Below are 24,491 nucleotides of genomic sequence, written 5' to 3'. Positions count from 1 at the left end.
CTCGATATCTTCTATAGCAAGAATTCATAGCCAGTAGATTAGAATTTTTATTAGAGTCTGGAATTTTACATGGTAGTTCTTCAGCACATTCTGGAATTTTTAAGATGGCCAACAGGTTCTTTAGGGAATTTTATTATTTCTCTTTCCTAGTTCTCTCAGGAGTTTTTTAGACTTAAACAATGAAAAGTGGTTCACGATGGGTGGTAGGAAGGCAGTGGGAGTGTGGGCTGTGATTGGGGTGGAGGCAGCACTGTGGCCCCAGCACCCCAGGAGCCCCAAGAGACAAGGAGGGGGCCTGTGTGGACCCTTGACGCCCCGCGTGTGTGCCCTGGTGGAGCTGCTGCAGGTGCACGTCTTCTACTCATGGCTTTGTATTTTCAGAGCTTCCAAAAAAGCCTGCTGATTTACCTCACCTTAAAACTCAGTGGGCAAGGTCTATATTTCACTGGTATGATTATTTGGCCGCAGTGTTTGTTCCCTCTCTGGGAACTCCAGACAGGAGTAGTTATGCTATGAGTGGATGTTATGAGTTATGGTACGAGTGGATGCTTTGGCTAATTTTACTCAACAGGCGTTACAAGATTCTCAAAAAGCTATTTCAGCTCTTAATGCTAAACAAGGACAAATTAGAAAGGTGGTCTTACAAAACAGATTGGCTTTAGATATTCTGACAGCTGCACGAGGAGGAACTTGTGCCATTATTCAAACCCAATGCTGTACATATATACCTGATACAAGCACTAATGTTACTCATTTTGCTAAACATATGAACAAGATGATTGAGGCTGTGGATACTCCTGAAGCCTCAGTTGCCTCACTTTGGGAGACGTTAACTAGTTCCCCATGGTGGAAAACTATCTTAATTACAATAATTCTGATTGTTCTATTTTTGCTATTTGCTCCCTGCATCTGTAACTGTGTAATTGGATTTGTTTCTTGTCACATGGAAGCTTTTAAGTTACAAATGGTTGTCCAAGCGCCTACGAGTGCCACAGCCTCCTCCAACTATTACTTGGAGTCCCTGGATCAGAGACCCTCAATATGAGGATCAGGAGACTATGTTGCTCAACAATTTAGGGACCACGCCCCTAAACAGCAGGAAGTATTTATGGAATGAAAAGGACGCCCCTTTCCCTTGGCAACATAATTCTCCTAAAAGAAAAGGGGGGGAATGAGAGAGTCATTTCCTAGGCAGGTTGAGAAGAAGTCTAGGGGTCCCTAAGGAGAGAAGGGTCTGGAATTCTCAAGGAGGAAGAAAGGACAAACTTTTTTTCCCCCTCCACATTCCTTAAGATTATATAACAATAATGTATCCTGCCGGAGGACAGTCTCTGGATTAAACTTTCTGGCTAATCCTGTTATTTTAAAATGTAAATTATGGGAGTAGGTGTGGTGAGGTCTTTACAACCTTCAGACGTTCTTTTGATTCATTGGAGAGTATATAACTCCACTTGCTAACACTAACAAGCGGATACTCTTTCTGCCCCTTTCTGATGCCTATGTCAGAAGCTTTCTCTCTCTCCTTTTAGTTCAGTTCAGTCACTCAGTCATGTCCGACTCTTCGCGACCCCATGAATCGCAGCATGCCAGGCCTCCCTGTCCATCACCAACTCCGGAGTTCACTCAGACTCACGTCCATCGAGTCAGTGATGCCATCCAGCCATCTCATCCTCTGTCATCCCCTTCTCCTCCTGCCCTCAATCCCTCCCAGCATCCGAGTCTTTTCCAGTGAGTCAACTCTTTGCATGAGGTGGCCAAAGTACTGGAGTTTCAGCTTCAGTATCATTCCCTCCAAAGAAATCCCAGGGCTGATCTCCTTTAGAATGGACTGGTTGGATCTCCTTGCAGTCCAAGGGACTCTCAAGAGTCTTCTCCAACACCACAGTTCAAAAGCATCAATTCTTCGGCGCTCAGCTTTCTTCACAGTCCAACTCTCACATCCATACATGACCACTCTCTCCTTTATACTTTAATAAAACTTTATTACACAAAAGCTCTGAGCAATCAATCCTTGTCTCTGGCCCCGGATTGAATTCTTCTCCAGAGGCCAAGAATCGCGGCGCCTTTTTGTGGTTCAGCAACAACCTTTCATGGATAGGTAGCAAATGCCTTAAAAAAAAAAAAAGGTCTCTTTTTAGAACTAGACTGAATTCTTATTTTGATATATTTTTTGGTCTGTCCATATTTATTGAATCAAGACCATATTTATTGAATCAAGCAAGTCTAAACTTGCTTAAAATATGTAGATCAGTTTTAATTATATGTTAGATATTTAAAAACCGTTTGATATTAAAGTCTTTCATTTCACTTAGTATCAAGTTAATTGTTTGATGTTTGTAAACCCAATTTAGTTACAAGTAACTTAATTTGTAATTAGTTTTGATATTCTCTCTTATTGACTTGGCTACTTTTTTTCCTGACTTGACTGCTTTCATGTAACTATTAATAATTAGTAACTAAATGTTAGAGTTTTGAAAGTATCTACAAGAGAGCTAAAGTATATATAAAGATTGGAAATATATTTGACCTTGTTTCTATGGGCATGCTTTTAAGTTAGCCAGTTTAGGGCCCATGTGAATCATGGAATGAGAATTTTGGAGCTAGAAGGACCCATGATCTTGTCCTATACCTATAATTTGTCATTGAAGAAGTTGAGATTAGAGAAATTAAGTGTCTTGATGGATACTTAATCTCAAGAGAGATGGCCAAGAAATATTTGCAATAGTAAGGATATCCAAGTTAGGACTTGGAAACCTAAGGTTTAATTGTAACTCTGTCATTAGATAGTGTAGTGATTTCAGGTAAGCCAGCTCTAGTTACTTTCTGGAACTTTGTTTCCTCATCTACAGAGTGTTACAGTTGGAATGTGATTTCTGAGATGTTTTACAGCTTTTAAATCTTGATTCTAGGTTTTTTTTTTTTAGGAGCAGTGCTCTAATGTAAGTGTCTATTTTTCATACAGTTCATGGAATTCTCAAGGTGCGAATACTGAAATGGTTTGCTGTTCCTGTCTCCAGTAGACCACATTTTGTCAGAGCTCTCTACCGTGACCCATCTGTCTTGGGTGGCCCTACGCTTGTAGTTTCATTGAGTTAGACAAGGCTGTGGTCCATGTGATCAGTTTGATGATGACTGTAGCCATGAAATTAAAAGATACTTGCTCCTTGGAAGAAAAGCTATGACCAACCTAGACAGCATATTAAAAAGCAGAGACATTACTTTGCCTACAAAGGTCCATCTAGTCAAAGCTCTGGTTTTTCCAGTAGTCATGTATGGATGTGAGAGTTGGACTGTAAAGAAAGCTGAGCGTGGAATAATTGATGCTTTTGAACTGTGTTGTTGGGGAAGACTCTTGAGAGTCCCTTGGAAAGCAAGGAGTTCAAACCAGTCCATCCTAAAGGAAATCAGTCCTGAATGTTCACTGGAAGGGCTGATGCTTGAAGCTGAAACTCCAATACTTTGGCTACCTGATGCAAAGAACTGACTCACTGGAAAAGACCCTGATGCTGGGAAAGATTGAGGGCAGAGGATGAGATGGTTGGATGGCATCACTGAGTCGTTGGACATGAGTTTGAGCAAGCTCTGGGAGTTGGTGATGGACAGGGAAACCTGGTGTGCTGCGGTCCATGGGGTCGCAAAGAGTCAGATAAGATTGATGACAGAACTGAAGTATCTACTGTTAATAGTAGATCTGACAAATGCCAGGTGCTGATTTACACATTTTCCATGTGCTATTTCATTTAATCCTCACAACAGTTCCATAAGGCTGACATTATTAGTTCTACTTTGCAAATGGGAATTTGGGACTTTACAGAGCTTCCAAGTAGGTAAACTGGAAGTTGCATGTAGGTCTGTGTGACTCTAACTACTATATTCTGAATCAGTATTCCTAGATTTAGATGCACTTTTGTTTTTGGAACACTTGACATGCTATGCTGAAAGCAAGAGCCAATTGTATTTAGACAGGGCTTCCCTGGCGGCTCAGATGGTAACGAGTCTGCCTGCCATGCAGGATACCGCGAGTGGATCCTGGATCCGGAAGATCCCCTGGAGAAGGGAGTGGCCTCCCGCTCCAGAACTCTTGCCTGGAGAACCCCATGGCCAGAGGAGCTGGCGGGCTCTCCGTGGGGCCACACGGTCGGGCGCGGCTGCACAGCGGACGCTCGCTACTGTCACGTTGGTCACCTGCTTGCTGGCACGCTGTATTTATTGTTTTAAAGTTCTATAGCACTAGGTTAGACAGGGGGACTTAGGATGCAGAAGTATATTGTGTGCTGGCACTCTAGAAATTTTGGAGTGGGCTGGAATCAGGTGCAACAAGGGAGATAAGGCCTCTTAGAGACCACTTACAAAGACTGAATTGGGATTGCTCTCAATTCAGCATTAATAACTGAATAACATGGGTGACTATTTGCATGCTTATTAAAGTTGTTGATGACTCTAGGTTAGGTGGAATTGCTTACATTTAAAAGAATAGGACTTGTTTTCAGTTGAAAGCTGGTATAAATGAATTAGGATTAAATGTGGTATATTTGTAAAGAAGCTTCCTATTGTACATGGATTTATGATGGATAGAACAATATCAGTGGAGTCATACGGCGGGTCAAGGTCGTATTGAAAAAGTCCTTCTACATCAGGATTTGGTACAGATCAGGATATATTCAATTTTAAGAAGAAGGTATAGAAATGAGAAGGAACTCAGAGGACGAAAAGTAAAGTAATTACAAAGATGAGTTGTAAGACAAATTTAAAGGCATTAGAGTTACAATGGAGATTAGAGCAAAGAGTAGTAGTGATCATTTTCAAGGCTGAAGTTTGAGAGCAAGCAGGAAAGGACTTAAGAGACAAATTTTATGTGAAGCTTGAGGCAGACAGGAGTTAAGGATTAGTAGCATAGAAGCCATGAAGTGAGAAGTAGAAGGTCCTTCCAGTAATCATTCCTAATAGCTTCTTGTATATTTTTCCACAAAGTTTTAGTGCATTTATACGTTAACGTTATGCAGTATGATCATACTCTTCTAAGAGTTTGATTTTTTTTTTGTCCAGTTAATATATTTTGGAGAGCTTTCAGTATCAGCACTTTCAGAACTGCTTCTTTTATTATTTATTTTTAATAAATGCATTGTATTTTATTGTATGGCTTACTAAAATTTAATCATTTCTCTGTTGAAGAACGTTTAGTTTGTTTCTGGTTTTGCTGACACGTAACACTGCAGTAGACATGCTTGTATACGTACATGCTTGTATACAAGATCATTTAATGAAATTGTCGACTAGGTAATTTCCTAGCGGTGAGTCAAAGAGTATATACAGTTTTGGATTTAGTCACACTTCCCCAGTGGCTGAGTGGTAAAAAAATTCTGCCTGCAGTGCAGCAGACATTGGCTTGATCCCTGGGTTGGAAAGACCCCTGGAGAAGTAAATGCAACCCACTCCAACCCACTCTGCCTGGGAAATCCTGTGGACAGAGGATGAGGTCTCAAAAGAGTTGGACATGACTTTATGACTAAACAGCAACACTCCCAACACAAGCAGTATTTGAGAGTGATTGTTTTCCAACACTCCACAAAAGAGTATTGTCAAAGAGAAAAAAAAAATCTTGATTTTTACCCAGATACCCTGAAAACTAGAGTAGCAGTTTAGTTCTAGTCTTTTGTTTAACTTCAGTTCAGGTGCTCAGTCGTGTCCGACTCTTTGCGACTCCGTGGACCACAGCACGCCAGGCCTCCCTGTCCTCCCAGAGTTTACTCAAACTCATCTCCATTGAGTCGGTGATGCCATCCAAACATCTCTTCCTCTGATGTCCCCTTCTCCTTCTGCCTTTAAACTTTCCCAGCATCTGGGTCTTTTCAAGTGAGTCAGCTCTTCGCATCAGGTGGCCAAAGTATTGGAGTTTCACCGTCAACATCAGTCCTTCCAGTGAACACTCAGGACTGGTTTCCTTTAGGATGGACTGATTGGATCTCCTTGCAGTCCAAGAGACTCTCAAGAGTTTTGTTTAACTTAGAAAGTTAAAAAAAGAATCTATGGAAAAGAGAATAATGTAAATCTTGGAGGAGTTATGTTAATTATTTCTAATGTATGAGAAGTATTGTGTAGTAAACTCAGGTGGATGCTTTTATTGTGTCCTTCCTAGGAAATTTGATAAATACCTCAGTCTTATAGGGCTCTCATCCTCAAAAAGATTACTTTTCTTTTGTGGAGACGATACAGCACTCTATCTGTTGTATTTAATTTTATCTGCTGTGATGCTCTTTAGTTGTGAAGTGTGTCTGATTCTTCTCGACCTCATGAACTGTAACCCACCAGGCTTCTCTGTCCATGGGATTTTCCAGGCAAGAATACTGGAGTAGGTTGCCATGCCCTTTTCCAAATTCTGTCTGTTGCTGCACAATGAACCATCTCCAAGCTTTGGCTTAAACCCAACTGCTGGGGTCCAGCCCCGGTGGATCCAGGGAATTCGAAGCGGGGACGGCGTTGGCGAGGAAAAACTTGTTTATTTTATTAGAAATATAAAGAGATTAAGAGGAAATAGTATAGTAGGAAATTTTAGTGGAGAAAAGAGGCTGAATAACTTGGTTTACGTGGAAAGCCAATAAAGTTCCAGACAAGGAGCTTGCACCATCTACGGCATCTGTTTGAATATCGGAGGGTGCCCCGCCTTGGGCTCTCTCTCTCTCTCACAGATCTTAGAAGCCGGGGCAAGTAAGTAGACATGGCGAGCCTCCACGCCCCAGATGGGAATTCAGCCTGAAATTAGAGTAAAGAGGAGACACGGGGGAAACCAGTCCTTCCAATGACTGGCCTGGCCTCTATTGTCTAGAAAGGCCTTTTATACCTTTTTGATTGTATATAGAGATCAATGGGTAATACAAAATTATGCAGCATTAGCAGCCCAGACTCTTATCAAAACCAGGCTTTTCTCTCCACATACCTAGTTGTATACACAAGTCTTAGGTGATTTACATCATCTTCCGGCCAAAAGGGCCAATTAATATTTTACAGCCTTTTTTCTCATAAGGGTTTGTCAACCAGAAGACTTATTTGTGGTGTTCTTCTCAAAGTCTGGTGCCACTCTCAGAAAACACTAAATAAAGTTACATTCTTACATAGCAAAGATACAGCAATTTATAACAAGTAAAAGGAGTACAGTGATTTATAACAAAAGATAAGTAATTAACTCAAAAGTCTAGTGTTGCTAACATCAAAACTATTATATATCTTTTTCCATATCCCGTTTACGTTGATTAACATCCTCCCAGGTGCCTAAAAGATAAAGAATATGGAGGCCTGGCAGCAATCATTGAGTCAACAGTGAAATCCGTCACCAGTATGATTTTTGGCTCTTTAGAAAAGGCTCTGTATCTTTAAGATGTTTTTAAGCTTTGTGCCTCTCATGGCTGGGGGGCTGCAAGCAATTAACAAGCTGTAAGAGGTCTGGGGGAACCTGTTAGGCAAGCTAGAGAGTTATCAGAGGGGGTTTTAAGCCGAGACATTCTTTTGCAGGAGACTGAAGCCCTGAATTAACTTTTTCCAGAGAGTGTCAGAAAAGTAGAAAAGTACGATACAATAAGGCAGGCATATTCTTACATTTTGGGGGGTACATGCTCAGGAAATACCAGGGGGAAAACCTGAGGCCTGATTTGCCTTGCTCATCAAGGCCTCTGCCGCATGACCTTGTCACGGGTGGGATTCCTCACGCTGGCTCCTGGCACCCAACACATTTTATTTGCTCTATATTCTGTAGATCAACAGTTGGGACTAGGTTAAGCAGAATGATCCTTCTGCTGGTCTCTCTTCAGTTAAGTTCAGTTCAGTCGCTCAGTCGTGTCCAACTCTTTGCGACCCCGTGAATCGCAGCACTCCAGGGCTCCCAGTCCATCACCAACTCCCGGAGTTCACTCAGACTCACGTCCATCGAGTCTGTGATGCCATCCAACCATCTCATCTTCTGTTGTCCCTTCTCCTCCTGCCCCCAATCCCTCCCAGCATCAGAGTCTTTTCCAGTGAGTCAACACTTCGCATGAGGTGGCCAAATTACTGGAGTAATTTAGCATCATTCCTTCCAAAGAAATCCCAGGGCTGATACCTTTAGAATGGACTGGGTGCATCTCCTTGCAGTTGAAGGGACTCTCAACAGTCTTCTCCAACAGCACAGTTCAAAAGCATCAATTCTGTGGCGCTCAGCCTTCTTCACAGTCCAACTCCCACATCCATACATGACCACTGGAAAAACCATAGCCTTGACTAGATGGACCTTTGTTGGCAAAGTAATATCTCTGCTTTTGAATATGCTGTCTAGGATGGTCATAACTTTCCTTCCAAGGAGCAAGCGTCTTTTAATTTCATGGCTGCAGTCACCATCTGCAGTAATTTTGGAGCCCCCCAAAATAAAGTCTGATACTGTTTCTACTGTTTCCCATCTATTTCCCATGAAATGATGGGACCAGATGCCATGATCTTCATTTTCTGAATGTTTAGCTTTAAGCCAACTTTTTCACTCTCCACTTTCACTTTCATCAAGAGGCTTTTTAGTTCCTTTTCACTTTTTGCCATAAGGGTGGTGTCATTTGCGTATTTGAGGTTATTGATATTTCTCCTGGCAATCTTGATTCCAGCTTGTGCTTCCTCCAGCCCAGCGTTTCTCATGATGTAGTCTGCATATAAGTTAAATAAGCAGGGTGACAATATACAGCCTTGATGTACTCCCTTTTCCTATTTGGAACTAGTTTGTTGCTCCATGTCCAGTTCTAACTATTGCTTCCTGACCTGCATATAGGCTTCCCAAGAGGCAGGTCAGCTGGTCTGGTATTCCAATCTCTTACTAATACAGCTTTGATTGGGATGATACTCTAACATAGTCTGTGTCAGATCGCCAGTAGTATTCATTGGGTCACATGCGTCCAAAGTTAGCCTGGGCTTATGTGGTGATAGAGGAGTTTCCAGCAATGAGTGAACAAATCCCACTGTGCACTCTACTCGTGCCTTATTTGCCAGACTGCCATGAGGCAAGGCAAGTCTCATGGCCAGAGCCCCTGTGGGAGAGGATTATGCATGAGAATTACAAGGGCGTTAAAAAGTAGGTGTGACTTATTGACGGTCATTAACTGTAGGAGTTTACCACCACTTTCTTCTTCCTTGTATTATGAGTGTTACAGAAATATCAATAAGAAATATAATAGTTTAAAGGACAGAAAAATTTCTTATCTAAGGAAAAGTTTTATGATATCACAAGTTGGAAAGACTGATTTCATCAATAGTTGCAAACTTGATTGTCTAGATATTTATTTCTTCTACATATATTAGCTGATATTTTTCTGTAAAGAACTTTTCAGTTTAAACCCGGACTATTTGGTTGACAGGAACATCAGTGTATACTAGATGGTCAGGATACATGCTTAATTCTTTTTCTTTAATTATGAATTTTCAGAATAAGAGTTGATACTCTAATAGTGATCACTGAGTGTCTTTTTACTTTGAACTCATGGATTTTTAAATACGAATCCTCGTGAACTCAATGATTTATATATATTTAGTGGGTTTCAGTTACTTGAAGCCATTGTGATTTTTTGACGTGCACCTTGTCCCAGCTTTACCTAGTGGAAGTGCATTTAAGTTGGCTTTGTCATTTTGACAGGACCCTGTTAAGTATTTGATAACTTACTTCCTTTATAGCACAATGTGTCCCAGATTCATCTAATAAGATTTCTCCTCCAGGCTGGACTCATCCATTTCTCTAGAGTCCTGGTTCCTTTTAATGGGAAATGCTATTTAAGTACCACTGTCTGGGCACTTAGGGTACTTATTGCTTCTGTGTTGTCATTGCTTTTAAGCATTGAAGATAAGAACTAGGATATACATGCACTCACAGAGAGATATTTAAAAGGCAAAAAAAGAGAGGAAAAAAATAAAAAGCAAAACAACATGAGGTCAAATATTATAAAATATTTTCCCTTCTTTGAGTTTATATTTTAAAATTTTATACTGAATATCTTGGCTCTTAACCTTGACATAATTATTTTTTCCTAAAATATATGTATAATAATTTTAATAAAACTAGCATTGCTATTAATAAACTTACAGTTCTTTTTGTTATTATACTATAGCTCACTAAGGCTATATAGTCAAAACACTGTTCTTAAAACACTTGAAATAGTTCTCTGTGTGACTATACCATTAACTTGAGATTCAGTTTTAAAATTTAAAAATTGTGGTAACATAAAATTTAGCACATTTATCATTTTAAAGTGTACAGTTTAGTGGAATTAAGTACATTCATATTGTTGTGCAACCATTACACCTATCTCCAGGATTATTTTTATCATTCCCAAACTGAAACTCTCTACCATTATTCCCCCTACCCTAGCCTCTGGTACTCATTATTTTACTTTCTGTCCCTATGAATTTGATTATTCTAGGTACTCATATTAGTAGAGTCATACATATTGGTCCTTTTATTTCTGGCTTATTTCATTTAGCCTAATGCTTCCTGCTAAAAGCTCAACATTCAGAAAACTAAGATCATGGCATCTGGTCCCATCACTTCATGGGAAATAGATGGGGAAACAGTGGAAACAGTGGCTGACTTTATTTTCTGGGGCTCCAAAATCACTGCAGATGGTGATTGCAGCCATGAAATTAAAAGACGCTTACTCCTTGGAAGGAAAGTTATGACCAACCTAAATAGCATATTCAAAAGCAGAGATATTACTTTGCCAACAAAGGTCCGTCTAGTCAAGGCTATGGTTTTTTCAGTGGTCATATATGGATGTGAGAGTTGGACTGTGAAGAAAGTAAAGCTGAGCGCCGAAGAATTGATGCTTTTAAGCTGTGGTGTTGGAGAAGGCTCTTGAGAGTCCCTTGGACTGCAAGGAGATCTAACCAGTCCATTCTAAAGGAGATTAGTCCTGGGTGTTCATTGGAAGGACCAATGCTGAAGCTGAAACTCCAGTACTTTGGCCATCTCATGCGAAGAGTTGACTCATTGGAAAATACCCTGATGCTGGGAGGGATTAGGGGCAGGAGGAGAAGGGGACGACAGAGGGTGAGATAGCTATTGGCATCACTGACTCGATGGACATGAGTTTGGTAAACTCTGGGACTTGGTGATGGACAGGGAGGCCTGGTGTGCTGCGATTCATGGGGTCGCAAAGAGTCGGACACGACTGAGCGACTGAACTGAATGCTTCCTGTATTCATCCGTGTTGTAGCATGTATAGAATTTCATCCCTTTGAAAGGCTAAATAATATTCCGTTTTATTTATATACCACATTTTGTTTATCCATACATCCCATTGGTGGGCTTTTGGGTTTTTTGACTTTTTTTTTTGTTTTACACATTTTAGTTTTTGTCGCTAATGCTTCTGTGAACATTGGTGTATAAGTATCAATTTGAGTTCAGTTAGGCTTTAGCCAAGGTTTTAAATAAATGAGGATTATTATTAACTAAGCTAGAGAATATAGGAGGAAAAGAAAACCTTTTTCCTGGGATGGTAAAGGGTTGAGGTAGTGGTTTGATTTTGGATATGATTCATTTGAGGTCTTTTGGGAAATCAGAAAGCAACTGGAAATGTGGTGTGGAGATACAGGGTGTTAAATTAAGTTTCTTTATAGTCCAGGAAAGAGATGATGACATCCTGAACTGAGTTAATGACAAAGAAGATGAAAAAAGGATAGATTAAAATTTGTGTAGGTGATTGAATTAACTTAGTGATTGGCTGTTAAGGTTAGGGAAGAGAGGAACTAAGGGTAATGCTTTGAATTTAGGCAAGATGGGTATGTGATTTTTCTGTAATTTTGGTTAGAGATTGCAAATAGATAAAAGGTTGTGAGAAAAGGTAATGAATTTGATTTTGAGTAAAATGACTTAAGATATTTAGAGATATTTAGCAAGACAGGAAAATATATGAAGTTCAGCAGAGATCTCAATTAGATTTATTTAATAAAATTTTATTTTTGGCTGCATTGGAGGATAATTAATTAAGGGAATAAATGAGATCTCCTAACAATGAATGTTGCTACGAGATTGAGCATGAAAATTTCTTGTGAAGTGCTGAAGTGCTCCCCATAAAATAAAAAAAATTATACCTTCTCAGTTTATCTGTATGTGCTAAGTTCTTACCTCTTAATAGTAAAGAAGTAATGAGGGCCCTAAGAAATCTCTTGATTATCCATTTATAGTACAAGGATCAGGTAATGTATTTAAAAAGCCCTTCTTAAGGTCTGAATATAGTGGCTGAATATAGATGGCTTTTCAGAGTTTTTGAATTTGTGAAAATTTTCCTAATTGGTCTTTATGATAAGCAGAGGGTGAAATAAGTGACAAAATCAATGTTGAAAGGTGCATTTTGTAAGGAGTTCTTAGAGATGTCTTAGAAGTCTCCAAGGTTTTGAGGTCGTTATGTCATTTAATTTCTAATACTTGTATCTTTTCCAGTTTCAGAAATAATTTTGCTAAGTATAAGGTGTATTTAGTCTCCTACACTTTTTTTCAAAGATTTTCATAAAAGCAGTAATTTATTTCTAGTCAACTCACCTTTTCCCAGCAATTAATCTGTTATCAAGTCAGCCTTAGCTGGTTTGCCTTGCTCCCAGTCTAGTTTCAGCTAGAGAGGTGTGGCTTGTGCATTTACTACATCTCTTCTGTGTGCAAAGACTAGTTATCCTTTTACTTGGTTTTAGTGCTTTGAAGATAGGTAAATTTTAGAGATGTGGTTCTTTATTTTTAGTACCAGTTAGGTTGTAGAACTTATGTTCTCAATGAAATTCTTGCCCTCTTCCTGCCTGAATTTCTCTGGAATGAAGTCATATATAGCAGGGTTGGGGTGGGGGGAGTCAGATGTAGGGAGAGAATTTTGGGAGCTCTGACTCAGTATATCACCAGATATTAGAAAAACTTTTGTTATCCATCTATAAAATAGATGTTTCTTATATACTCCTAGGTGTTTTTGTTTTTCTTTGCTATTAGATTTTCAGTCATAACTAGAAGACATGATTATTGATTGCTTTGGATTGCAGCAATGTAGTTATTTTCAATAAACAACTAGTCTGAAATAGATAAAATATGAATTTCAAAGAAACTTCATGTTGTTAAAACCTCTATGATAGTAACACCTTTCAAGGTATTGCATACAGTAAACAATAATTTTTCAGCCCCCCCCCCCCCCCATTAAGTGCTGTTCTTAGGGCTTCCCTCCTGGCTCAGCTGGTAAAGAATCCACCTGCAGTGTGGGAGACCTGTATTTGATCCCTGGGTTAGAAAGATCTCCTGGAGAAGGGAAAGGATACCCACTCCAGTATTCTGGCCTGGAGAATTCCATGGAGAATTTCAAAGGGGAAGAGGGTGGCAAAGAGCGGATAGGACTGAGTGACTCTCACTTTTTTCAAAAGCCTGTATGTGATTTTTGAAAGCAGTTTTTGTAGAGACTGATGCTTTTTGTTGATCTTATAGTTGTTGGTAGTAGGGATTATTTTTATATTATCAACAGCCTAGAGTAGCCAGATATACTACAGGCATCTATTCTTATTTGGTTAAAATAAATACTTTAAATACCATATAAACTTTTCCCGGCATGTTTTCAAAATTTGATCTGTTTGGCTGGTGCCAGTAAGCATTAGTGATAGGTGTTTGATAATTATAATCATCTGGATCTTTTTACTAGCCCAAATAGTTTTTAATTTTAAAAATCTGAAAATTAAAAAAAATATGACTACACTAATGAGGAGATGGGCAGGTGGTTAATTAAATCATCAATGCAGATCTTATCCTTTCAGCTACATAGGGGAAAAGCGGTAATAACAAATATAGCCCTGACATAAAACAGATCAGTCTCTTAAGACCTTTCAGTCTCTGTGTTCATCTTTACATAATTGAAACCATAACCATAATATATCCAAACTTTGTGTTTTTCCCCTCTTACAAATTCAGCATTATATCGCAAAGCTTGTAATTTATATAGTCTTCACCCTGTCCCTGAAAAATGTCTTTTCACCATGCTACATAGCATGTGGGACCCTAGTTCCCCAGCCAGGGATTGAACCCGCCGTGCCTCCTGCAGTGGAAGCTTGGAGTCTTAACCACTGGGCCATCAGGGAAGTCCCCCACCCCTGTCATTTTTAATTGTCAGATTTGTTGAGTTGGGTATGTCACCATTTAGTTAACCTGTTCTTTGTTTTGAACAGTTAGCTTGTAATTTTTCACTTAAAATTTTTTTAAAATTATATACGTTTGAAGTGCATAGCATTGAGATTTGACATCTGTGTACACTACAAGGGGTCACCACCACAAGGATAGTTGCTGCCCGTCACCCTACGGTTGACCTCCTTCACCTGTTCTGCCCACCTCCCAACCCCCTTGCTGTGGTAGCCACTAATCTGTTCTTGGTATCTTTGAGTTTTAGTTTTTATTTGTTCATTTGTTTTGTTTTTCTAGATTCCATGTATGAGCAAGATCATATGGTGTTTGTCTTTCTCTGATATCATTTACAAATGGGCAGAATTTCATTTTTAAAAAATAATGGCTTAGTAGTTCAGTGTGTGTGTCTGTGTATGCCACATCAACTTTATCCCTCCATCTTTTAATGGACATTTAGGTTTTTAAATATCTTGGCTATTGCAAATAATGCTGTAATGTATAGGGGTGTGTGGATCTTTTTTGAATCAGGGTTTTTTTTTTTTTTTTTTTGGATACATACACAGAGTGGAGTAACTCGGTCATATTGGTAGTTTTTAGTCTTAGTTTTTTGAAGACCCTCCATACTGCTTTTCATAGTGGCTGCACCAGTTTATAGTCCCACCACTAGTTTGCAGCATTCCTTTTTCTCCTCAGTCTCTCAGACATTCACTTCTCGTCTTTTCTGATAGGTGTGCGGTGTTACGTCACTGTGGTTTTGATTTCCATTTCCCTAATAATTAGTGATACTGAGCATCCTTTCATGTGCCTCTTGGCCGTCTGTGTGTCTCCTTTGGAAAAATGTCTGTTCAGATTCTCTGACATTGTTGAGTTGTGCAAGTTCTTTGCAGAGTTCAGATATTAACCCTTTATTGGATATATGATTTGCACGTATCTTTTCCCATTCAATAGGTTGCCTTTTTGTTTTGATGATGGTTTCCTTTACTGTGCAGACACTTTCAAATTTGATATAGTCCCTTTTAGTTTTGCTTTTCTTTCCCTTGCCTTGGGAGTCAGAGCCACAAAAATATTGCTAAGACTGATGTCTAAAGTTTTCATCTAGAACTTTCATAGTTTCAGGTCTTACATTCAAGTCTTTAATCCCTTTTGAGTTAATTGTTTCATTCTTTCACATATGGCAGTCCATTTTCCCCAGCATGGTTACTGAAGCTACTGTATTTTCTCCACGGTATGTTCTTTGCTTCTTTTTCATAAATTAATTGTTTATACATATGTAGGTTTACATTTTTATGCTCTCAGTTCTTTCATTGATCTGTGTCTGTTTTTGTGTTGGTACCATACTGTTTTTATTACTGTAGCTTTATATGTATTTGTTGCTCAGTTGTATTCAGCTCTTTGTGACCCCATGGACTATAGCCTACCAGGTTCCTCTGTCTCCAAGCAGGAATATAGGAGTGGATACCATTCCCTTCTCCAGAGGATCTTCCTAATCTGGGGATCGAACTCGGGTCTTCTGCGTTGTAGGCAGACTCTTTACCATTTGAGCCACCAGGGAAGACTTGGTAGCTTTAGAGTACAGTTTGAATCCAGGGAGCATGATACCTCCAGCTTTTTCCTTCTTTTTCAGGTTATTTTGACTGTTGTATATTAGGTAGATCAGTGGTCTCTCCTAGTCTAGAGGTAGTGGCCTTATTTAGGAGATATCCTAAGGGTCTCAGAAGCACAATCCTGCCTGGCCACCAGAGCCGGGTGCTTAAGGGGTGTCTCCTATGCATGCAGCTGGTGGGGCCACAGTTGCAGTGAGGGTGCTGGTGGGCGGGGCTGTTGCTTGGCCAGCTGTGAGACCCAGCCGAGGTGCAGTGTTCTCCCACTGGTGCCGATAGGCTGGGTGGAGGATTCCAGTATGGTGCCTGCCAGTGTTCGTTGTAGCAAGGCAGCCTGAGATCACATAAATGGCTCCTTCCAGTGACTCCGACCCTGTGGAGCATTCCAGCTAGTTCCTTTCTCTGTAGCAGATGTTTCCAGGTGAGTAGGTGAGTCCCCTCACCTATGGTCTCTACACTTTTCTTTTTTCCATGTTAGCGGTTTTATTTACCTCTTCAGTTAGCTGTGGCTTTTTTTCTTTTCCCTTTGAATCTGTGTGGTCCATGCACTTTTCAGTCTGGTGTTTTTGCCCTGATTTTCAGGCCAAGTCAGTCGGTATGCAAGTCCTTTCAGAGCAGGTTTTCTATTCCCTGTAGTCCTGTATTTCCTGTCTTTTACCTGATGGTTTAGGAGGTTTCCAGTTCCCTTAAGGTCATACCTAAGTATAATGAGTAATAATCTTGCAGGAGGAAAAAAGACCTTTAACCCTCCAAACTGTATCTTTGATGGTGGAATATTAAATATTGGAGACAGACTGGTAATGGTTGGCATGGTAGTAGATAGGTGGGTGACTAGATAATGTGACCTGTGTTGCTCTTTTTAGCTCCTCTCAAATCATTGTAGTTCAGTTGATATAGTGGAGAGCAATGCAAGAGAAATTAGAATCACAGTGTTTTGGTTCTATTTCTTTCTGATTTTTATTAACAGTACAATTTTGAGAAGTCCCTTAGTTGCTTTGAATCTGTTTTCTCATCTATAGATAAAACATTTTCCCTGCATCTCTCAGAGATGTCATTATGATTAAATAAGATACTCTGTGAAAGTGAGGTGAAGATGATAAAGCACAATCAAAATAAAAGGTTTATAAAGGTAAACTTTTTATTAATTTAAAAAGACTAAACCTGAGAGAATGCAGACAGAGATACTGATACAGTATTAGGTTCAGTCTTCAGTAAAGGATAGCTTCTAGTGCAGTTTGCTGTTGTTGTTGAGAGGATATCTCCTTTTGTGTGTAAGGCTAGCCCTGATTACTATTTAGTTATTATATAGCTTATGAGTATATTGTTGACATTTCCTTTGATTTTCCCCCTCTTTCTGCTTGTGTTTCAGACTCCTGGGAGAGTTGGCTCTCAAGGTTCAGATTTAGATTCATCAGCAGCTCCTGTAAACACAGTGGATGTCAATCATGAAAGCTCTTCAGAGGTATGAGAAGATTAAGTATTATTTAAGGAAAAACAGCAAATGTTTGGAGTAACATTTGGTAATTTAAACTTTTGTAGCAAAAGATCTCATAAATCTTTCTTACGAATTGGATCTATACTGTAGGTAGATAATAGTGCTTTGTTGTGAGACTGCAAAAGTGTATATTAAGACTAAAAAATAATATTGACAATTTATATTTAATATTAAAGTCATCTCAACTTAATGAAGATTTAAAAATCTGTTTGTAAAGAATTACCAATTAATTAGTAAGTACTTATGTGTTTGTACTGTCTTGAACAACTAAGCTAATGAAAAATTAGATGTTATGATACTTATACATTATTTGTCTTCATTTATAATTTTAAAGAATGTTTGTTTGATAGCTTCTTAAAAATTAATGGAGAAAGTCTAAAAAAATAACTCATTTTTTGAGAAGTCAGCCATAGAAGTTACTTTATTACTATCATTATTTTTAACGAATAATATACACTCATTATAGAAAAAGGTTAGGTGAGAGAAGAACATAAAAACCATCCATAACTCTGCCCCTGAGAGACAAACACGCTCACGTTTCTGATCTGACAGTTTTTGTCAGTTGCCTTTTTCTGGGCCCAGCTGTGCCACCTACCAAGCTCCCTGTTCCCTGCTCTTCCCTGTCTCTTGGTTGGTGAGTCTTTTGTGTGTATGTTTCTGTGTATGTCTTTTACCATTCATCTCTCTATTTTGTCTCTTTTTGCCCATCTGTCTTTCATGTATGTGTTTATTAACCATAAGATCTAACAGGACTGAGTGAGAAGAAAGGGATCAGTTGAACTGTATTAAGAGCAAGTTTGAGGAAAACATTCCAAACTGTGTTTTTGATAAGCTCAAAAAGCTCGATTGTAACCCTGGAAATGAATTTAGTAATAATTGTTGACCCCATTCAGACCAGACACAAAAAGTCTACAGTGGTAATGAGCAGTGCCTGGTAATGCCGCTGTATTTTCGTGTTAGTGTTCCTTTTCTACTGTGATAGTTGTACTCTTTTTCGTCCTCAAACCTTTCATGTGTCTTCTTCCTGCCTCTCTCAGTCACCTTCTATCCCTCTGAGAGAAAAGGAATCATTAGAAGAATGTTCTCATTTTGTCACTAAAACTATGCTTTAGTCTCTATTCTCTTTATTTCTTCAGTATATGGAAGACAGGTCTCTTCCTGTCAAATTTCAGTCCTTGTGCTTTGGATTCCATTCTTTCACATTCTCAGCTTATCTCTTTTCCTGCAACTTTGGTTTTTACCTGTGACATAAATTTTTCCCATCAACATACAAATACTGTTCTAGAGGTGGCTCTAACCTGGGACTCTGTTAAATTAAGTTCCGTACTTGAAATTTTTCATATTACCAACAAGTGTAAATTCCAGGTACTAATCTAATTGAGAGCTATTAGTGATTATGAATTCTCAGAGGCTATTTTTCCCATTTGCCCAGTGCTCAGGTGTTAACTGGTTAAGGTTTCAGTTGAAATCTCTCACTGTGTCTCTCAATTTCTCTTTTTCTCTTAATTTTTCCCTTTTACCCTGAGGTTGGCTTCCCACTTTGAACAAATTCTAGGTTTTAACATTGTGCCCTTAGCGACCATCTAAATGGAATTTGAAATACCATGGTCTCCAGGATTTTAAAGAAATAGCCAGAAATAAAACAGTGCCCTGGTTTGGTACTCACTTATATTTTATATATTATTATACATCATGATATATAAAATAGTATCTACATACAGGCTATTATAACAAAAGTACTGAGAGGCTTAAACAATAAACATTTCTCACAGTTCTGGAGGCTGAGATGTTCAAAGGTCTGGCAGATTCTAGGTCTGATGGGGTTTGCTTCCTGGATAAAGAAGGCCATCCTCACATGGTAGAAGGGGCAAGAGAACTCTCTGGGGTCTCTTTTATAAGGATACCTATTCCATTCATTAGGAGTCCACCCTCATGGCTTAATCTTATCTCCCAAAGGCCCCATCACATTGGAGGTTAAGATTTCAACATAAGAATTTTTAGGGTATACAGACATTCAGTCTGTAATAGATATACATTATGGATAATACATAATGTAATGTGATATCTTATATCATTTGTTCTCATCAGGACAATTGTTTAGGCTATTTAGTATATCATATTGCCAAAGCATATTCTTTGTTTACTCTTTATCCCTTTCTAATCTGACTTCCATCCTTAGTACCTGCTGAAGGCACTTGGTAATGACCAGCAAATAACACATCAGATTTTCAGTTTCCTGCTCAAGTGGCTAGAGAAGACTTTTCTTAGGGCTTTTTTAGTAAGCGTCCACTGAAGTGTTCGGGTTGCTGGCTTTGCCAGCACACAGTCCAGAATATATGAAGTGAAAAGAAAACTCAGTACTCACCACTGTCTCAATCCTTGGCTCCTGAGACCTTAACTGGTCTGCCTTCTCTTTACCTTTCGGCTTTTTATTTTTCTTGTGTTTTATATAACGCCTAGAGAGTTCAGCTGTACTTGGCAGGAAGAATAGAGAAATGTAGCTGTTTCATTTTGTCTGGAACTGAAAATCCAACCATTTTGAGAATTGGAATATTTATCTTCATATTTTAATGAATTGTAAGAGTTCTTTATCCTTTTATCGATGTTTTGATTGCCTCCTACTTGTCCGTTGGTGAGGGAAGGATTCCTGTTCTAGGCCCATGGGGATGGCTCAGCACATAATTAGACAAATGAGATCAGCGTAGATTGTTATATATACTCACAGCCCAGGGGAAGAGGACACTGCGTGCCATGCGGGGCCACATGGGAATTGCACTTGGGAACAAAATCAATAATCAGGGGCTGGGACAGGCAGGCATTCTGGTGTCAGGTGTATGGTATGGTATCAGGGAGGTAAGGCCCCTCCACCCCATCCCATTCCTCCAGGAGATGTGATTGGCTTATTTGAGTAATTCCAGGGGCTGGCAGGGAGCTGAAACCTGCTGCTTAGGGATAAGCAGGCCTTGTGAAGAGGAGAAGCTGTTTGGATAGAGGATCTTATCTGTGGGAACAGAGTGGCGAGGGAACTTGCAGTTTAGGGCATTTAAAGCCCTTCTAGTTTGACTAGTTGTCAAAGCAGTGTGTATTGGGCCTTAATTTTAGGCCTTACACCACAATCAGAAATATGTGATGTGTATATTTTTTTCTCAGTCTGTGGCTTGTTTTTCATTTTGTTAATGGTGTCTGTCAAAGAGAAATAGTTTTGTCAGCCTTTTCCTTTATGGCTTTTGCTTTTTGGGTACTACAGAATTTTTGGCCTACTTCAAGGTTGCAAAACTATCCTATGCTGGCTTCTGGTTAAAAAGAAATCAAGCTACTTGGAGATATTGTACAAGACAGGGAATATAGTCAATATTTTATAATGACTATACATGGACTATAACTTTTAAAAATTGTGAATCACTATGTTGTAACCTATAACTTACAATATTATATATCAACTGCACTTCATTTTTAAAAAGACTGAAAGATTAAAAAATCTTTTAGCTTGTACATTTCAGTCTCTGACTTATTTTAAATTATTGTGTATGGTCCGAATTGTGGTTGAGCTTCATTTCTTCCATGTGGATATGGAAACCACATTTTTCTATATCCTTGTTATAGTAACCATTTGCTGAAAATGTTACTTTTTCCACTTGAATTGAATTTTCACTTTTGTGGAAAATCTGTTGACCTTATATGTGTGGTTATGTTATTTTCTCTGATCCAGGTATAATGAACTGATTTTGAGGTATGCCAAGTTATTTCTTATCTTTGAACTTTTGTGTGTGCTAATCTCTATGCCTTACCTGGTCTTGCTTTTTCTTGGTTAACATCTGATTATCCTTCAAGTCTCATTGCAGATAATTGCTTTTTCCTATCAACTTTCCTTGACTCTGATGTGAGACACATGCTTCTTCCATGTGCTTTTGTGGGAAAATATTGCCTATCCTTTTGGTGAAAGTGAAAGTGAAGTCTCAGTCGTGTCTGACTCTTCACGACCCCATACACTGTAGCCTACCAGGCTCCTCTGTCCATGGGATTTTCCAGGCAAGAGTACTGGAGTGGATTGCCTTTTCCTTCTCCAGGGGCTCTTCCCAACCCAGGGCTCGAACCTGGGTTCTCCTGCATTGTAGACAGACACTTTACTAACATCTGAGCCACCAGGGAAGTCCTCTACCCATCCTTTTGGTAATGACTGTTATTGTGAGATTCATTTGTTGAATATTTATTGAAGCCAGACACTGTTCTTGATGCTGGAGTCTGGTGTGAGTGAAAACACCTTTATCCTGATGGAATTTAGATTCCACTGGGTAGAAACAGGCAAAACCTAAAACATACAGAGGGAGACAGGTGGTGTTACTGAGAAAAATAAAGCAAGGAAAAGGGAATAGAAAGTGTTTTGGGTGGATGCAATTTCAAATAGAATTGTCAGGGAAGACATCTCTGAGAAGGGGATAGCTCAGAAAGAACTGGATGAAGTGAGGAGATGAATCATGTGGCTTTCCGGAGCAAGCATGTTGCAGGCATGTGGAACAGGTTTTTGAGGTGAGGGCATGCCTGCCATGCTGAAAAACAGCCGAGAGGCTAGTGGCTCCAGCACAGTGAGTGGAGGGAGGTTGGGTTAGCGAGGTAATGAGGCCCACTTGATGTTAGGCCATAGAGGCTTTTGTACAGACTTTAGTGTTTTACTCTTGCTGAAATAGAAGTCATTGGAAGGTTTGGATCAGGGAAATGACAAAAGTTACCTACATTTTCACAGGGGTAAGGATAGAAGCAGAGACTGTTGGAAGGCTTCTGCAGTGATCCATATACACTTTGAGGGTGGTTTGGATCAGGGCAGTAACGATGGAGAGAGATCCTCAGGTTCTCAATATATTTTGAAGGAATTGTGTTGGCCAAAAAGTTCATTCAGGTTTTCCATAAGAACTGAATGAGCTTTTTAGCCAATCCAATAGTTCTAATAGGATTTTTTGATTAGTGAGGTATGAAGTGTATTTTCTTTTGCAACTTTTTCAAGAAGTCTATAAGCTTATTAAGGATGAGGTCTTTGCTTTATTTTACCATTGTGTTCTCACTACCATAGCATAATGATGTAGTAACCACACCCAGTAAATACTTTTTGAATGAATGATTGAATGACAATATGTGGAAACTTACAGTGAAGAAATAAGTAAAGTGTGGCAGGCAGCATAAAGATACTATGGTTAAAAAAACCCCCACATCGCATTGTTCTTTAAAAAAAAGGATTGTTCTGTAGTTTTAGTACCTGGGACGGTGATATCCAGGAAGACATCCCTTTCATCAGTATAAAGGAAAAAAAAGTGAATTCATGTTACTTATTTTCATCCGCTGGCTGATCTCCTTTAAGGGTTGTCAACAAAAGGAACAATGATATTAAATAATAGCTATCATTCATTGAATGGTTTCTTTGTATCAGATGCTGTGATAAGGACTTAGCATATATTACCTTATTAATTCTCCTGAGATTTCCCATATGAAGTAGGTGTTATATTTATCTCATTTAATGGAGGAGGAAATTGAAGGTCATATAAACTACTAAGAGTAGTAGCTTATGATTCAAGGATTCAAGCCCAAAACTAGCTCTTAACTGCTAACCTGTCTTGTGTCTCACTTTGGAATCTTGTTTGTTGTCTTTCTTCCTTGCTATGATCCTAAGTGACATTAAGGACTCAAGGAACACCTTAGCCTCTCAGTTCTTAATGTTATCAGTGCCAGTGATATTTATTACTTTTCTGGTTCCTCAAGGCCATGGCAGTGCCTCCAATTTTCTTATCAGACAGAACAGTTTTATCTGGCATGTTGAAATCCTATCTCTGCATACCTTGCATCAATTGCCTGTCCTATCAAAAACTTTCTCATAGTCATACTTCTTAACTTCTTTGGTCTTGTTGATTATTTTAGATTTTTAATTTCTATTTTTTTCTTATAGTCTATTATCCTTTCTTGTCTTCATTTCATTTACTGTCTAACCATACATCTAACGACAGTTAATATTTGTTGAGCACTAAATCCCGTGGGCGGAGGAGCCTGGTGGGCTGCAGTCCATGGGGTCGCTGAGGGTTGGAGACGATGGAGCGACTTCACTTTCTTTTTTCACTTTCATGCACTGGAGAAGGAAATGGCAACTCACTCCAGTGTTCTTGCCTGGAGAATCCCAGGGACGGCGGAGGCTGGTGGGCTGCCGTCTATGGGGTCGCACAGAGTCGGACACGACTGAAGTGACTTAGCAGTAGCAGCAGCAGTATAATTTCTCAGGCAAGGAATACACTGTAGAATACACTCTAGATGAATAGATGCTAATATTAGCTCCATTTTATAGGTGAGGAAACTGACATTTAGCAAAGTAAAGTGATTTTTAAAAAGTCACATAGTCAGTATTGGTTGAGACAAACCCATATCTGGTTTTGACACCAAAATTCATGACATAACTTTTGTAGCCTATTGTCCTTCACCACTGTCTTCATTTAATTTACTTTCTCCCTGACGCTCTCAAATTCTTTATTCTCTTATCCTTTTATCGTTCCTCTCTGACAAAACTGCAAACCATAGATCAGTGTAACAGCCCATATTTTAAAAGACGGATATTGTTAGGTATGGGGAGTTTTGGAGAGTGTTTTAAAACGGTTTTACTTAGCTCATAAAATTAGAAGAGGGGGTCACCTGCTAGGAATTGTGGGTGTGGGCAAGAATGGGATCTTTAGCTTGTGGAATATGGTCAAGACTGAAAATTGCTTTCATTATAAGAACTTTTTGTTGAGAACATTATCTTACATAAAAATATTTGTTAAAAATGCCAATCATTTCTTGATCCAAAATAACAGCTAGTTTGCCAATACTAGCTCTCTCACATAAATAAGGACAAAGCATCGTAAACAAAATGAATAATAAGATTCCAACAAAAGCAACTGTTTACTACAATAAAGTTGACCAATGGGAATTTATAGCATTAAGGATGGAAACTAATTTCAGAGTCCTACTTTGGATAGCAGTCTTTCACCCTTTGTACAGTTACTACTTGAAGGTTTCCCTTCCATATACTAAAAAGAGATATACTAATTATTTTCCTGGTTGTCTATTTTCATTGTCTCTGTTTTGTTTCATAAATAACTTTTTGTGTATATCGCCCTAAAAGCTGTTATTTCACAGGGTTTCATCTGTCCGTTATGTATGAAAAGATGTATAACTGCTATTGATTTGTCGGAGCATTACCAGAAAGTGCACGCTGAAAATGAGACAAGAGGACAGGAACTTCTTAATG

General features: G+C 39.0%; 1 protein-coding gene across 2 annotated transcripts in view; it reads left to right on the top strand.

Annotated features, from left to right (window-relative positions):
- The window catches only part of EEA1 (early endosome antigen 1), a 129,586-nt gene that overhangs the window by 23,291 nt on the left and 81,804 nt on the right, over window positions 1-24,491 (top strand). For both annotated transcript variants that reach the window (XM_060412504.1, XM_015094597.3), the window contains exon 2: window positions 17,105-17,197. In XM_060412504.1, coding sequence (XP_060268487.1) covers window positions 17,105-17,197 — 93 coding nt within the window. The remainder of the gene's footprint in view (window positions 1-17,104; window positions 17,198-24,491) is intronic.

Source organism: Ovis aries, chromosome 3, assembly GCF_016772045.2.
Source record: "Ovis aries strain OAR_USU_Benz2616 breed Rambouillet chromosome 3, ARS-UI_Ramb_v3.0, whole genome shotgun sequence".
NCBI lineage: Eukaryota > Metazoa > Chordata > Mammalia > Artiodactyla > Bovidae > Ovis > Ovis aries.
Note: the sequence above shows the minus strand (reverse complement) of the source record. Positions and strands in the feature narration are given on the sequence as shown.